The following is a 17,156-nucleotide window of genomic DNA, read 5'->3' as shown; positions in this document are numbered from 1 at the left end:
GCTTTCAAATTATGCACATTCACATTTAAAAAATGAATAAAACCAAATCATACTGGATGTAGTTCTCCCAGGGTCACTCACCTTACAATTGTAGCAAGACATTTGTGCATAAGTCCATTAAATGCACTTCAGACAGTTTATATCTTAAATTTAGAGTACTGGCAGGGTGAAGGTCCTTGAATTTCTTTACCTGATATAAGGGAAAGTTATTCATGTGCAGAGACACGTGGAAGTCGGTGGGGAGCATATCCATCTGGTACCAGCAGGGGCCGCTGTTACGCAGGTGCTTTTACTGTCTGGGGGCTGTAAATAACATATTCCTCCCTCCATGCAGATTGAAGTTATCGGTGTCGTTTGACACTACCGCATCGCTTTGCTTCAGAGAAGCAGTGGGAGTTTTTGAAAACAAGAGTATAAACTGCTGAGACATTTAATTCTGCCAGGGTTCACTGAAATGTGATGACAAGTATTGATCTGGTCCGTTATTTACCAACCCAGCTGTTCATCTCAGAAAGGGTCACTGAGGAGGGGAGTGAAAGGTCCTCTTATTTATGAACAGTGACGCCAAGACTCCTGACGCACTGAGGAAAACTACTGACCGTATAAGCATGGGCAGGAGGTCAGCACGCCACCAAATAAATGACAGAAACTCCAAATTCCTAATGACACATCATGTGTTAAAAAACGCACGCCGCTCGCTGTGGTTCTGGCCTTTATAGGCGCAGGAAGGGAGCAGTTTATAGGATGATTTATGCCCCGTGAGATCGAGCTCTGCCCTTTTACAGTATTTCTGCGCTATCTTAAGCTGCCATGGATGTTAAACATGCACATACCAGAGGGAGTAACTACCCTGCTCATGACTCGGGTCTTCAAAGACACATTTCTCTTTCTGACATCCTGCTAATATTTCAGTTCCTATCAGATCTCTTCCCTGTCGTTCTGTTGTAGTTGTTGCTCACTGGTCCTGAGGAAGATAACAGCAATCACCGCTCTGCATTATGCAGGTCTTACTCGAGCTACTGGCCACGTCACCTCACCTGACTTTGAGGAAACATCTGGTCCGTTTCTACTGAAATGTGCAGACACACGGAGAAACTGCAGCAAAGAACGTGGGAAGGTTTACAGGTAAAGCCACAAGCAGGGAAATGTGGGAGTCTGTGAGTACGACCACAGCAGTAAAAGCCATTAAACCCGGGAGGAAAGTTAGATGTTTATCAATTATCGTTAGGAAATCAAACTGAATCAGTTTCCAACTAATCTGTATGCTGAAAATATGTGACCCTCTGATTAATAATGAATGTTATCTGTGCGTCACATAACGTTAAATGTACTTAACCACAATCTAAAAGGACATAAATACCCCTGCAACTTAATGCATGTGACCTCTGCCACATTATCACATTAACTAGCGTAAACATAAACAGGATATGAAAGTACGTCAGATCTAAAGGATAAAATATGAAACTCTCGAGCAAACTTGTTACATCCCAGTTCAATCAACCACTTGCAGATTGACATATTTACCACTGACCTTTAATATTACAAATACCGAGAACCTCGCCAGGAAATGTATCTCTGCCAAAACAGGCATTCACCGGACAAATGCACATCTGCGCAAATACGCCACGGCGGTCAGCATTGGTGCCTTCTAAAAATACCCATTAGTCTCCATAAGTTTGTCTTTTTTTTTTTTTTCAATTTTCTGGTCAACCTCAAAGTTCATTCAACGCTGCAACGCAGCAGAGATCCACATTTATTAACACCGCTAATGCTCCCATTAATAGGCTTAATAGTTTGCATGGTATCTGGTGGCTAAATGAGCACTAAGCCATGTTACAGGTCTGTTGACCGCGGCTAAAACGCTCTGGCGTGTTGCAAAAATGAAAGATAAGCAGAGCTACGGTGGGCGATCTGACCTCACGGCTCGGGTCCAGCAGACTGACCCAGGAGGTATCCGGTAAGATGAGCCACTGCAGACCACCATCAACACAACCTGGTGGCTGCCACTGAACTAATTATACGCTGCTGCTTGTACCGGGCCATGTCATCGGAATCCAAATGATGCCGTAAGACCTGAAGGAGAGGGGTGATGACCCCAGTGGAGAATGTGCATGGGTGTGTTAAGGTATAAGTCAGTGAACTGATATGTGCCAGTGGAGTTTTATTCCCCTCTGACATGAGCAGAAAAGTTAATAGGATTTAACTGCCTTAAAGAGCTCTCTGTACGATTCGTCTTTCTATGGGCTCCTCTTCACAATTGAGCAGCTTTGCCTTCATATTTAAACTAATTACACCTTCAATCAACATGCAGACTGTCCTGTTTATGCATGGAAATACAATACAGTAAACGCCATAAACACTGGAAACACAGAAGCTCAATATTCATGCCTATTGAAGAGCTTAAGCTCTTCCCTTTGGGTAAAAGAAGGGAAATGCAAATGCTATAGTTCTTGTCATTGTCTTGAAAGGAAATAGTTTTGATGGCAGAAAGGTTAAAGTATGTAAAAGTAGAATCTATATGTAAACAGGTGTGGGCGTGTTTTCAAAGATGACTAGCTAAAGAATGTGTTATATATACAGTATCTTCTATGCTGAACTCTCTTCCTGTGACTGTGTTCCATTGTGTCTCTTCACCACATTCGTAATTCCTATAAAACTTTGACCCAAACTGGCTGCTGATCAGATTCTAGACTGGGACAGTAAATACCTCCACTAAAAATGCATCAGTCACACTTTGTGTAATCCTGCGTGCCATCAGATAAACCGAGAAACGTGCGCATGGACGCGACCTGGACTCAGGCAATATCAGCCCCAGCAAACGCTCACATGATGTAAAACAGCTCCAATTAACCGTCCAAACCCAGAAATGTGCAGAGTTAAAGCAAATTCATCAACAACAGAGCAGCATTTTCAAATCTTTTTTGCAGGTCGGAGTGTCCAGGACCAGAATGCAGACTAATGTCAGATATTCAAACATATTTGTCAGTTGAAACCATCATTGACCTTGGAGGGGATTTTAACTGGCTGCAGGGATTGAGCAGTTCAAATTAATCCCCCCCTGTCAAATGTCAGTCATGCTCAGCAATAACACAAGCCATCATCTAGCTAAGCTCTGGTCTCATTTCAGAAATAAAGAAGAGACTCGTGGAAATTGGTATGTTAACCGGCAGCCATGAAATCTTTCTTTTTTTGGAGGGGGGGGGACTAAAACAGAGATCAAACACTGGTTGGCTCGGATAATTAGGCAACCTTGGAGCCTGTTGATGTTGTGTTACACCTTTACCATGTGTAACTGAGGAGATGAAGGGGAACTGGGTGATGGGCGGAGGTGAAGAGAGGATGAGTGTAGATCATAGAATTTTATCCAAGGAGATCAGGGTGGCCTTCTAATGACACTGACCTTCTATGAATACCCTTAGACTATGTGCAGTGATCTCTTTAATTAAGTCCTCAATCGAAGTCAGAAGCCCCCCCACAGAGAAAGCACTTTGTGTGACATAAAGCCGGCATTAAGTGACGGGAAATGATTTTTGATAGAGTCAAATATGTAAATACGCCCTGTAATTGATGGTGTTTTGCTTTATTTACACAACAGATTAACATGCTTTTAGTAGCTTTAGCACTATTGCTAAAACGTTACGGACGTGTCCTGCAGCTGGGCGAGGCGGAGTGATGATCATAAAAGCAAAGTTGATGGATTTCGCTGTCTGGCTAATCTTGTTTTTATAGTGTCTTAGCTTTATTTCTGCATTTATAGTCGACACTTAACGGAGCTACAATAATCCCAAAAAATCGGATATTTGGGATGTATGCAGCAGCACGTCAAACATGACACCGTTGTAACGGATCCAAATTGATCCTTCAGGACAATATATGCCTTTGGAACATTAGTTTTCCAGCCATCATTTTCAAAGCATTTGAATAAATCAAGAAGGGCGGGGGCACAGAGCATATATATATAAAGAATACACTATATTTGTAAAGAGTCATTTGCTTTCATCTAAAATCAAAGAGTTTGCTAACAAATGTATTAAACACCCTTTTTTACATAACACATCATACTGGGACTTCAGCTTTTCAAGCAAAATGTAGACTTTTGTTCTAAACAAATATAATTAGATTTATTCTTAAGATACTCTCTGAAATGCTAAAGCTAATTTGTATTTAGTGAAATTCAGTCCTTGATGAGCTGCTCCCAGAGGCTGGGAGGCCCAGTTTGTATTTTGAACCAGAATAAAATCCTTGAATTAAATAAAACTCAAGGGCCTCTTACTTTCCAGAGATTGTGGGGAGGTGAATGCAGAGATTAGAATAGCTGCCTCGGTGGCATTGAGCACGCCGTGCTGAGGGACGCCAGTACTGTACCGTTTCAGCCATACAGTACGCCGCAGTCTGACAATATGGTCATAATCTTCCTTTGATTGTGAAGTGGAAATGTTTCTTAACAATAATAATAAAAAAAAACATAAAAATGTTTTTCTCCCTCTTTGTCCTCGGCGCGCTTTCAAACAACCAATTCAGCGCAAGGTATGGAGATGAAAAGGATAAATATACATCAGCACAATTATCCAGCACAAATAACCTCATCAAGTCCTCCTGTATGCGAGAGCGACGCTCGTTTGCTATGTTTACCAGACGCGCTAGGCCCGAACGTTCAGTCGCAATTCCTGCCGCAGCACAGCTGCAGGATGGGGCTGGGCATTTATACAGCAAATATGAATTACACCAAAATAATAATTGCTCTAAAGAACAGCAAGGACGCACAGTTTCCTGAGAATGATAGCCATGGGTTCTCTCTTGAACGTTTGATCAGCGGTGACCAGACCGCGCCGAGGTCGAGAACAAATAACCTTGGAGGCTCCAGCTGAGTTCCGATCTCACTGACTGGCCATCTCGCAATGCGAGCACGGAACTGCTGGGCTTGTGCACGGCACATCAGACCTCATCCTGTCCTCCATTTGTAATCCAATCATATTATACAATATTTAATGCTGGCTGGTTGTTCCACATCGCTGGTGAATCATCAGGGAACGGTTTGCAATATTTCTTTGAAATGAGCACAAAGTGTTGCTTTAACCTATATGAATATTTAAAGTTATCTTTGCTGCTGGGGATACATCCCATCTCATTTCTTTGTCTTAAGAGTCTTCATATATATGTCTCTACTCACTGTGAACACTTTGCTCTGTAATTAAATGTTTACGATATTCACTTGTGCTTTTATCATATGAAATCTGATGTAAATCCTGTAAAACTTCACTGTTCTGCAGATTCTTTTCTAGATTTTCACGTCTTTAGCACATCAAGTAAATCACAAGCTAAAGCCCAGTTAGAATAAAGATAAATGCTCAGTAAAAGCTAAGAAGGTTGGTAGGTGTGTAGGTAAATCATGCTTTTGTTGAAGACTTTTAATAAAGTGGGGAAATTAAACGCCCAATAAACATGTTCTACTTTCTAAGTGTTATTTAACTCAAACAGTAGGGACACAACTTCATTGTTGGCCCTTATTTCAAACTGGAAACAATTATTTTGATTTGAGATCGCCAAAGAATAAAAAGCACAAAAGTGGAGCTTCATCTGTACGAGAATGAAGGGGAGGAAAGTGGATTTACCAACAGACTGAACACAATCCTGTCTTCACAGAGCTGCAACAACTTTGCATTAACGCTGCAGAGTCTGGGGAAATAAGCACTCGGTGCTGCTCCACATGGGTGGAGTATGAGCAAAACCAAGTTCTCGTCTGGTAATTATTTATGACGTGAAAACTTGAACAGCATCTGCATGCTAACAGGAAAGCTAATGCTATGCTATTGCCTTTCTTTCACAACAGAAATATACACAACACAGATATATTAAACTCAACAATTATATTTATTAAGCAGAGGATGAGGGCATCGATCATGGTAGACATGATCTAGGACCTATGACTTCTAGGAAGCTAAAGACCTACAAAAGTCAGGAGTTTGACACTTTGCGTACAAGGTGCTGTGATAGTTAATCTGACAAAGACTTACTGTATATGAGCGTTACAGCAGGAAGCAGAGCCTTAAAACATACAGGAGGATCAAAGTTGATTATTTCGTCGTATTAGACGAAACCTGAGTGCTGGCTGATCTGTCGGATGGAAGCTGCTCACACATTGTGAAGTCACTGTTTTACTTTACATTTCCTGAGTAAATCAATCGGATTTTTCTTTTGAAATCTGTTTCCATTTGCCATCCTAATGTGTTCTTCATTTGGAAAATACCAACATCCTCCATAAAATATAATAATCCAAACAGGACAGAACTCTGAACATTGAAATCGAAATAGACCTTTAATCTCTTTATTTCGATAGGGGACACATCTAACTAATATAACTAATGGGGTAACTAGAGGTGTAACCTCTTTTATTGCTGAACATGCAGTATTTCCCATCCAGATTCTGGATTAATACACAATGTGACTTATATGTTGGAGATAAATGTTCTCTGGTATATGATGTCTCCTATTTTCATATTAATAAGGGTCACTAACTCTGAAAAACTGACACTGGTTTGTTGTGCTGTTTAAATCTTTGAGTTGTCGAAAGTGTTCTTACCTTTGGTGGAATGGTGGGTCCAGAGTTGTAGGGGGACAAGCTCGGTGGTACATCAGTGATGTAGGTCTTCTTGGGTCCTGGAGGTTGGTATTGTTGGGCTGGGAGTGGTTCGGGTCTCCTGGTGCTCATGCCTCCCCCTTGGACAATACCTGGCTGATGATGTTCTTGATATCCCCCGTGAGACATCGGAGAAAAGCCGGGTTGTGGGGGTCCATAAGCGAAGTCAGGACCTCTCGGCTGGGCGGGCATGTACTGCACCTGGGCGGGGGTGCGGATGGGCTGCTGGCCATAAGTGGGCCCACCTGGGGCTTGATGCTGGGGGCCAGGCTGGGCCGACCTCACTTGAACATTGAAGGTGGGCTGGCTCGGAGTTGAGGCAGTAGCATAGGAGGCCGGGACCGGTTGAGGAGGCGTAAAGCTTTGGGGCTTAGCCACTGGGCTGGCAGAAGAAGGAGGGGTGGCTGAGGCTCCCCCACCTGGGCTTTGGGTGTAGTCTTCTTGGTAGCAGTCAGAGGTGGCTGAGTCGGGATGACCATCCGTTTGTATCCAGTCACCGGAGCGCTGGGGGTCGAGGTTGCGGACGATCCGGAGTTCTGGGGGAAAAGAATGGAAATGAAGCCGTGTGAGGTCAAAGGTCACCGTCAGCGTCACACTGACAGCTTAAAATGGCCATTCTCTAAGAGGTAGAGCTCTTTAGAGATCACAAATAAGCTGCAGACCTCTATAGTGTCGTGCCACACCCATAAGAGTATCGATATTTCTCCGAACCAACACTTGTGGTACAGTTGAAAACAACTCCTCAAATTAGTGAAATCCTGCTCGGTGGTGGAAACTTTACCAGCTCTGTGGTGGGACTTTGCTTTACGCTTGAATTATGATCGGCCCCGTCTCTCCAGAGTCAATTACAAGGCTACCTCGACAGCAGAGGCTGTACACTGTCCACATCCACCAATAATCTATGGCTAATAAAACAAGAGTGGAGGCAATAAATTGCGTGGAAAAGGACGCCATGACAGCGGAATGGCAATGGCACATGACATTTGTGCTGACTCCTGCTGTTTATATGGGAGAGATGTTAAATCACAGAGATTTGTAGTGCTGGTGTTCCTGGGAAGAGAATGCAGCAAAGCCGCTAATCAAACCGCTGTGGGACTCTCACAGAGCTCTGGAAACAGACTGCAGAGTTATAATAGAAATACAAAAGCAAATATCACAGAAAGGGGTTTTACTCAAATGTCAGAGGCTTCTGCCCCAAGTGTCTCTCATGTAAGTAATAATTGTTTTTCTCCACTATTACATATCGGTGTCAGACGTTCAGCAAGTCTAAAAAGGGTTTATCATTAACCTTGGCTGGCCTTATTAGGTTATTGCCCGAAGCCAAAAATCACAGTCAATTACTAAATTTGCAGCACTAGGGGAGCAAAAATGAAGTCGCGTAGTCTTTGGACCCTTTGCAACAGTTTGATGAGATGCCTTTGAAATGGGGGCGCAGCAACGATTCTGATCGATTCCCTTAACAAGTGATCAAAGCTCATTACTGAAAAATGCCTCTAATTTGCTTGTTTGGTGGTGTGGCTAGTTTTCCTGCAGTCATTTTAGCTGGAGTAAATGACACTTGCTATAAAATTGCCTCTTCAACCCTAAAAGATTGTTTGAAAAGTTGGTTAAAAGAGGTGCCCCAACTTTGTCTAAATCCAATCTAATCTAAGTCAGTGGGTACCCCTAAGGAGCCAATAAAAATCCAGCAAATATTTTCTGCCCCCGCTGATTTCTGTGTCAGTGATTAGTGCTGATGTTTATTTAAAGTGTGTCTAACTGCATATGTATAGCGAAACTTCCAGTATGCCCTTTAGGAAGTGAAATTACTTAATTTAAATGTTTCATGGGTTTTAAATACTCAAGATTATTAATTTATCTTTAAGGCCTTAGAACCTACAGTAGCATTTAGTTAGCAAGGCACTGGAAATGCAAATTGGCCCCTTCAAAATAATTACATTGTCATGGTACATTTTCCACAAATTACATTAAGAGAATGGATTCACCCCTTTCTGGGGGTGATGAAACTAATCAAATGCGAACAATCTGGACAAAATGTCTGTGAAGGGGAAAGGACTTTTTCCCATAAACTTAGCTAATGTTTTAGCTGCTGCGCGTCTTTGACCTGCCGCGTTAATGACCGTGGGCTCAGATGCTATCACGACTTAGGGAGCGGAATAAATGCACATGTCCTAATACTTTTGCTTCTTAAATAAGTGAAAAATAAAACTTGAAAATGAAGATTTGCTCTCTATACTTCAACAATATTATAATAATATTTGACAGTTAGCAGTCCCGGGTTTGAAAAAGAAAGCGTATTTCTGTATATTCTTTTTTGGTGGCTTATTTCTGGTCAAGGTCACCTGTGCTGGAGCTTTTCCCAGCAGAGAATGAACAAGAACACACACGGCCAGTAACATCAAATGCAGCTCAACACTCAGCTTTATTAAACAGATCAAATCAATCCAAAATCAAATCACTTAAAATCACCCAATATGATCAATTGTTGCTATATTTGGGCGGAGGGAAGACTGTTCGTCTGTGCATGTGTCCATTTACCCCCCCTGCTTATACCTACTCGGGTTTTAGGGTCTACACCAGCAGTCACCGGGCAGAAATACAATCTGAACAGGTCGTCAGTGCATAACAGGACACACACGCTCACACACATACACACTTTTGCTAACACCTCAGCGTCTCCCGTTAACCTAATGCGAATGTTTGGTGGGACTAAACCAGTGCTCCTGGAGGCCCTGAGAATCAAAACCCAAGACCTTCCTAAATATAACAATAATAAACAATCAACAGGTCACCTTTACCTAACGTAATCAATCATTTTGTCACCTATCATTGGAAAGCTGCGGGTTTCATGTGGCATCCAGCATCATTTTAAACCCATTTCTTGTATAACATCGCCTCCGTGCACAAGCAAAGCCCTCACAGTTTTAAGAAAGTTTTCCTTAACGCCTTCAGAAAAGTGAACCCTCACTCTACACTGTAATTCAGACTGACTTTGCAAACAACTTAAGTGTGAAATTTCACAGAGACTCTCAAGAAAGCCTTTTGACACATTAAAAAAGATTAGGAGAGACTATACGAGCCTTGGGGGGGAGGGGTCGCCGAGTAAAACTGTTAACTTTGCATTTCAAACCACGGGGGTGGGAGATTTATTTATTTATTTTTTTTAAAGGATGCTTGGGGGAAACCCCTGAAGATCGAGAAGTTCTGCATCTTTTCAGCCTCAGCTATTAGACCTTGGATAGTTTTCGCTAAACTTTTTTTTTCCCGGCTCCTTATTCATTTAAAAGCTGAGACTCTCAGCGGCTCCAGCTGAATCTGTGGAGTTCAGCACTTACACCAGTGACCATGGATGCTCTCCCACTCAACGCTGAAGTGTTTACTAATCTCTTTGTCTTCTTCCTCAGTTGCATTATCAATTTGTCACTCACTATCATCATGCATGCAGAATATCAATATCCTAAAATAAATAAAGTAGATACCGAATATTTAAATCACTAATTATGGTCTGCATGGAGCAAAAGTCCTCCAGCTCTTTTGCACTATCTGCACTACGCTCAGATAAAGCCTACGAGAGGCTGCATGCTGCCTATCTTAAATAGGCAGAGTTATATCTGCGTACATTTTTAAATAATAATTTAATAAGTTAATGTTTCAGCAAGCTCTCTCCCAGACCAGTTAAACATATGAAAGGGGGGTGCACCAATGTGACTGTATTAGCACTACTGATGATTGTGTTTTCTAACAGTCAATCACAACAGTCAATCAATTAAGAAATAAATAAATAAAAAGCGGGCGTTGTACATCCTGGAAACCTGTGTTTCATAATAATGGGTCATTTACGTCAGAGCCACCTTTGCACAGCTAATTTGGTTTATTGTTCAACTGAGAAAGTGCAGCTAACTTCTGATTTGGACAAAACAGGACCTCCACTGTCAGCATCATTCCCACTGGGTCAGAAGCTCAAGCACCAACACTTGTGTGCACAAGGAAATATGAACAGCAATCATTTGATTAGTACTTATTAAAAAATCATTTGATTATTACTTATTAAAAGATCTCAGAAAGTGTGTACCATGTTACTGACCAGATTGTAGCAGGATTTTATAAAACACTATGGATGTTAGGGACCCGTTAGGTGATAGAAGTGATAAAATAACTGCCTGGGCCACAATTTCAAATGTGAAATGGCTCCTCTGCAGGTAAACTTTACAAAAGACAGAAATGTTGTCTTCCTCACAGAGGCGAACATAACACTTTCATTCATCTCTTGCAGCCCCCCCCCTCCATCCATCCATCCATCATCTCACCCTGCTTTGCCCTTGCTCATCTGTAAATACAGATTTCATGCACTTGTGACCTTCTCCTGCTTCAGGAGTAGAAATATTGTGCAGTTGAACGTGTCCTTTGCTTGGAGGGAGTTCATGTTATCAATGCTGTGCAACTGTAAACCTTCTCTCCGATACCGTGTGTGTTATTGTGTGTACTGTAAGCTTATTGGGACGTCAGATAATGTGCGATGACAGCAGTTGACTGTAAGCCTTTTAGCATTGTGACAGACTGCACTGTCTGTCAGAGCATCTTGGCTCAAGCTAAATTTGTCATTGGCTCGCCCTGTTAATAAAAGACAAAGGGGTGATACTATGCAGTTTATTTGACTAACAAACATTGACGGAACACACTCGCTGCCTAGAGGCATGCTCCTCTCTCCACAGTTGGCTGCCCCTGTCAAAACTCGGAACCTGCCGCCAGATTGACCTTAAGGTCAATGAGAGCCACTGGCGCTGTGGCAACGTCTTTGCTCCGTGTAGCAACAAAGCAATTACAGGGAATATGAAAGAAACGGAGAGGGAAACATTAAACACCGCCGAGGCCTGTAATTACGGAGCTGAAGTGTCATCCTGTTTTACTTGGAGCAGCTCTTGGAGACGTGCTGCACAAACACTCAATTGCACACTTGAGGCATCAAAGTCCCCAAGTGTAACACATCCATCCACCGCAGAATATAACTGCTCGCAGCCCTTAGAAAAAGAATTTCTGAAAAAGACAGGCTAACCTGTGACAGCAGTAGAGGCCGGAGTGAATATTCCACACTTAATTGTCACTAAAGAAGAAGAACATCCTTTCCCCCCCCCCCACAGTTTGAGGCTCGGATGGAAGAGGATGCACTGGCATCGAGCAATGGCATCCACGTTCCCAATCACCGACGACTGCGTTTGAGTGATGCACGGCAAAACAAGCGTGCACATCTCTCTTTGCATGTGACCATGAAAGATGCAGATTCTTCTGCCAAAAGAGAAGCTTCAACCAAAGGGTCTCGGCGTAGTGGCGGGTAAAGCATGTCAAGGGCATTCCCGCCATTCCAGGACAGCAACATAAGTACATGTGGGAAGAGTAAAAGGATACGCTAAAAAGAAATAAGCAGCAATGTCACAGCCCGGCTAAAAGTGACAAACAAGACAGGCTGGTATAAGAACAATGAAGACTACTTAGTCATTTCATTAAGTCCCCTGCAGATGGATCCTAGATGTACAAAAGGAGTGTGTTCTGTCTCACCGGAGAGTGGCTGGATCCATCTCTGCTATAAACATTTGGATTACAAGCTTCCTGTTTGTTGAAGTCTCGGAATTCTATAGCAACGGTTGTTATTGAATCTATACAACAGCTGTGCCGATACCCATAGTGAGAGGAGGATGCAGCACCTCCACACTCTCTTGATTTCTATTACACACTGTGTAAATCTTTACACTTTTTTTTTAAAATAGAAAATAAAAAAAACTGAATAGAATTGAGCGTCTGGGGTGAAAAACAAATGACATCCGTTGTTCGAGGAAGGCCGGCTCTCTAGAGAAACATGCTCATTGGTTCATTTGCCAGTTTCCCAGCATGAATAACGGGGTTGCCAACTACTTGGCTGTTGGTTTTAGTCTGTTTGGTCTGTTCTCTGTTCGATATAACACAGCCAGAGCTGACACAGCTTGTCAGTACGAGTCCTTTGGTTTGTGGAGGCTCTGAGACACACAAGCGTAATGGGAGGTCCAAGTTGTTTTGCTCAAATGCAATCAGACGATCCTCACAGCACCGAAATGACAGCTTGTGTCAGCAAATGTGACGACGCGCTGATATTTTATACAGTTTAACCCACAGATGAATTGCAGAGAGAAAACAACTGTTAACGCTAAGAAAAATGACTGGAAGTGTTTATTAACTAATGACAGACTGGAGATCTCTGAGCTGCCTCAGAAGCCGAGGTCAGAGAAGAAAAACTAGCAATTCATCGAGTCTGGGGGAGAATTAACTGGATTTCTTCAGGTCAGAACTAAAGTAGCCTCTCGGATCAACAGACCAGTGGACTCTTTGCTGGAGCTCGATAAAATTACTATGACCTCGATGGACGAGAAACTTCACGTATCAGTCTTCTGTCAACACCACATTTGCCTTGGTGCTATTAAGAAGAGGAAAAGAGGGGAATCTGTGTGCATAAAGAACATAAAGGTCAATTTCCTTTAGTTCAGATGATATTCTGACCAATAAGCATTCACTACTATCTTAGTCATCCAAAGCAGGAAAAAGGTAGCAGCTATTTATTTTCAATTCTGGAACAAAAGGGCCAAAACAAGAAAGTCACAATTGAGGATGTTCTTGTGTTGGTGTTTGGTAATAAAGGTAAGCTAAAAGTCTCACCCAATAAATCCGTTGTGGAAAAACTGGTTGGAATCTTTTTGGTAAAATCTTGCACTATGCTTAAAAAATATGTTTCAGAAATATATGAATTGATGGAGGATACAAGACATACATTCTTCATATAAAAGCCTTTATGGGACCGAACTGTTGATGTTTTCTGATCCAGTTTTCTGAGGGTGTTGGGTGTGCTCGAGCTTTTCTTGCACTTTATCACACATGTGATAACTTCCATTGATCAGAGCAGCCTTTAGAAGCCCGTTCTAGAAGGACATTAATTCAGAATATAGGATTTCTACATTTAAGACCAAAATGGCGCATTTGTGTTTTCAGAAAGGTAATCCATAAATATAATGGGACATGGGTCCACGCTGTCTTAAGGGTCACGGTCAGAATCAAACCTTCCGTCCAAAGGAGTATTTTGCTATATAGAAAAAAGGAAATGGAAAAGGATCGCTGGATTTTTGTATCTCCCCATGTGGTTTAGGCCTTGAATCCTGATGAGAAGGCTGCCCATGATCAGCAACAGATATGAGGGGAAGCAGCAAGAGCCTATCATTCTGCCACGTTGAGACAGTGCGTGCCACTCACACAGCTGTCTGCTGAGAGATGGGAGTGTCGCAGCGCCGCTCCACTGGCACAGGAGAAAGCGATCTTCCCCCGGGGCACTTCCGAGGAAGGAATCCTCTCGGCCACATATCAAGCATTTGGCTTCAGCGGAGACATCAATAATACTCTACGTCACCCATATACGAATGTGACAACTGAGTTTTGGGATGTGCAGCTCTGCAGACGGTCTGCTGACCTTGCCATGAACTGACAGTAGCATACGGCCTATTAGTAGCTTTAGGGTGGTGTGAATCAAACACGGGGGCACTAACCTCATGTACATGCAGCACATATGGAAGTCTGGGGTCAAGATGTCGTTCTTAAAGGCAACAAGTTGAGAGTTTTCCACACAAATGAGTTTTTAGGATGGACACAAACAAAAGTATCAATAAGCTTCACTCATATATTGATAATTGAGAGTTGAATAGGATTCTGCACACACCAGTCGGGGAAGTGTATCTGTGCAGTGTAGTGCATGTTGTACATGCAGATGAAGCCTTCGCTGTTTTATTTATGATGTGCATTATCGTTTCCCAGCAAGGGGATGAACCAGACAGAGAGGGCTTTTTAATTCAACTTGGATCTTATCACAGCAGATTGAATCAGATCAGAACAAGATGCAATTTTAATGGGGAAAGTGCATTACAGTTTAATTAGACAAAAATGGCATGCAATAAAATGTGCAACTTGGTTACTTTAATGGATAGCTAGTGGCTAACTGGTGCCATGTGTACACTGGTCTTCAACAAATTCTGCTGCTAATAATGAATAAGTGTATAAATGTGCCCACTGCCATAAAAAAAAATTAAAAATGAAAGGGAAAATGTGGCTTGTTCCCATATATCGTCTATGATATAAAATAGCATATGAAGTTCCAGAGGATGAGTCAAATCTATCCCAAGTGTAATTATACTCGTTTACAACAAGCAGTAAAATCGAAGTGATTTGAATTCTGTTTTCCCGTCTCAGTGTTTTGCACTGAACAAAAACCTGAAGGGACAGATTATGTAAATGGGTTAAACAGCCTTAATGTTGTTGGACAGCGCACAACATCGCGCACAAACCGGACTTTGTGGGATTCCAGCAGGGAAGACGACATTGTGCTTGATTACTAGAAATCCACCACAGGTTAGTGTGATTCAGAGGTCACGCTGGTTCACGCTTTCGTAGCCACCGCAGCGCTGCCCTAGAGTTTGATGAGCGTGCTATTTTGACACGTATCTGGGTCTTCTCAGTAACTCCCCTAAAACAGATCTGATGTGCTTAGACAGGCCTACACTACATACAGTATTAGAGGGGTTGGTTTAGCTCATATTACAGCTACTTGAAAGCAAGAACACACTCTTGTGTTTCCTCCAATCACTGCGCAGGATTTTGGTGGCGCACACCTCAGAAGCGCTCCAAACTGTTTTGTTTTGCATTTGGCCTTTCATTGACACAGCACTGGTGTTTTCAGGGCTTTTCGCTGCTGGGATGTAGATCTGTCAACGTACCCAGAGAACGCTGATCTCATCTCTTGAAAGCATCCGCTGATTCGGGCGTCTTCCCGTCAAGATTCTCTCGATAACTTTAGGTTTCATAGAGTGACTGATGTGACTGTCATCATCTTCTTAATGTGAGGATATAAGAGATATAAACCACCCACTGGTCCTGAATGACTATGGCTGTATGAATCGGAATACATTTTAATGACTTTCACAAATTGTTATAATCTCGGACAAACACTGAACAGCGTGTTTAAAGGCATGAAAGACAAAATTTAAACTAATCTAAACTTATCTTTACATTGTTGTTGTTTTCTTGATGAAGATGCACATGAGTTCACATCCAAGCAGTTTGGACGGCACCTCAAACCAAGCAACCTACGAGCTGCCACGGTTCTGATAATTTATAAAAGCTCATTAGCCATTCCTTTTCTGAACAAAGTGTAACACAAACTTAGTTAACTGTGTCAAATAACAAATGGCATCTAAGATGGAAGTGGAGATAGAACAAATGGGAATTATATAATGATCACGTTTCATTACCCACTGTTATGCCACAGAGAATACCAACCAAAGCAAACAAAATTGTTTTGATGTCTGGGAAGCATCAGTGCCGGGTGAATGTTTGCAGGAACGCTACTTAGAATTTTATGAATGAGTGGCAACGTCCATTTCTATTTCATCTGAGAGGTGCACACGCACAGGGCCCCCTTTGCCGATTCAAAATTTACTGTCAGGAGGGAGGATTGAAAGCCTGAACCTTGAAAGAGAGGAAAAGCCGGGTGGCCTATTGATTGTGGAGAGCTGGCTCTGTAATTGCTTCAGCGCATAAAGCTGTAAATCAAAAGAGATGGTTACTCTTGCTTATACAAGCGGAAGATTACTGTGCAGCAGTTGTTGCCGTGCTGAAGTAAGGAAAGGAACCTGGCTCACCCCCCACTCTCTCTCTCTCTCACACACTCACACACACCATTGTTGTGTATGCAGAATAATGCATTGAAAGGAGCTGAGAGCGGACTGAGAGGAGCAGCTGCATCGGGGGAAAGGTCAACCTGAGTTAATCAGGTAGAATCAGCATCAGCTGAAGGGAGACCGGCTGTGAGTGCACGTGCGTGTTGGACATGTAGATCCATGTTTGGAAAATGAACTATGAAAAAACATGTGCAACTCTTTGAAACGCGCACAAACCCCAGAAGCACTAAATGAAACTCCTGACACACAACTTTTCATGACTAATGCATGTCAGGACACGCACTGTATATGTACTCTGCCGAGACACAGGTGGAGTCTCCTCTCTTCCACAAGTCCAAAAGCAGCTTGTGATAAAAATAAGCATGCAGCGACTTTGACCCTGACAGGTAAAAGCAACACGACAGCCATACATTAGTCAGTACGACTGTTCGCCTGCTCAATCACCAGCTGGGCTCTCACAGTTATGCAGGTATGCATCAATTTTTAAGCTGGCACTGACCAAGGCTTTCAGACCCAAATATATACTGCCACTGCTGTTTTTGAACCAACGCGGGTATGAGAGGAAACATTTCTATCTAATACCCCCACTTGTGGCTTGTGTGCGGTTGGCTGAGCGCACCTGTGTGTACCCAGAGATGTACGTCTACATGAAACACAGGGACATTTAATTTAAGAATAATCTGTTTGGTAGTTTTCTACATATATCTCACAGTATAGTGGGAGCATTATGAATATTTTACAGCACACTGTAGTCCTGTAAATATGACATTTATTGT

At 42.4% G+C, this 17,156-nt stretch overlaps 1 protein-coding gene across 1 annotated transcript in view; it reads right to left on the bottom strand.

The window, feature by feature from the left end:
• The window catches only part of lpp (LIM domain containing preferred translocation partner in lipoma), an 89,987-nt gene that overhangs the window by 34,363 nt on the left and 38,468 nt on the right, over positions 1-17,156 (bottom strand). The window contains 2 exon segments of the mRNA XM_057037912.1: positions 6,581-7,045; positions 7,048-7,173. Of these exon segments, the coding sequence (XP_056893892.1) occupies positions 6,581-7,045; positions 7,048-7,173 (591 nt within the window).

Source organism: Takifugu flavidus, chromosome 7, assembly GCF_003711565.1.
Source record: "Takifugu flavidus isolate HTHZ2018 chromosome 7, ASM371156v2, whole genome shotgun sequence".
Lineage (NCBI taxonomy): Eukaryota > Metazoa > Chordata > Actinopteri > Tetraodontiformes > Tetraodontidae > Takifugu > Takifugu flavidus.
The sequence above is the reverse complement of the archived record's forward strand: the minus strand, read 5'-3'. Positions and strand labels throughout refer to the sequence as shown.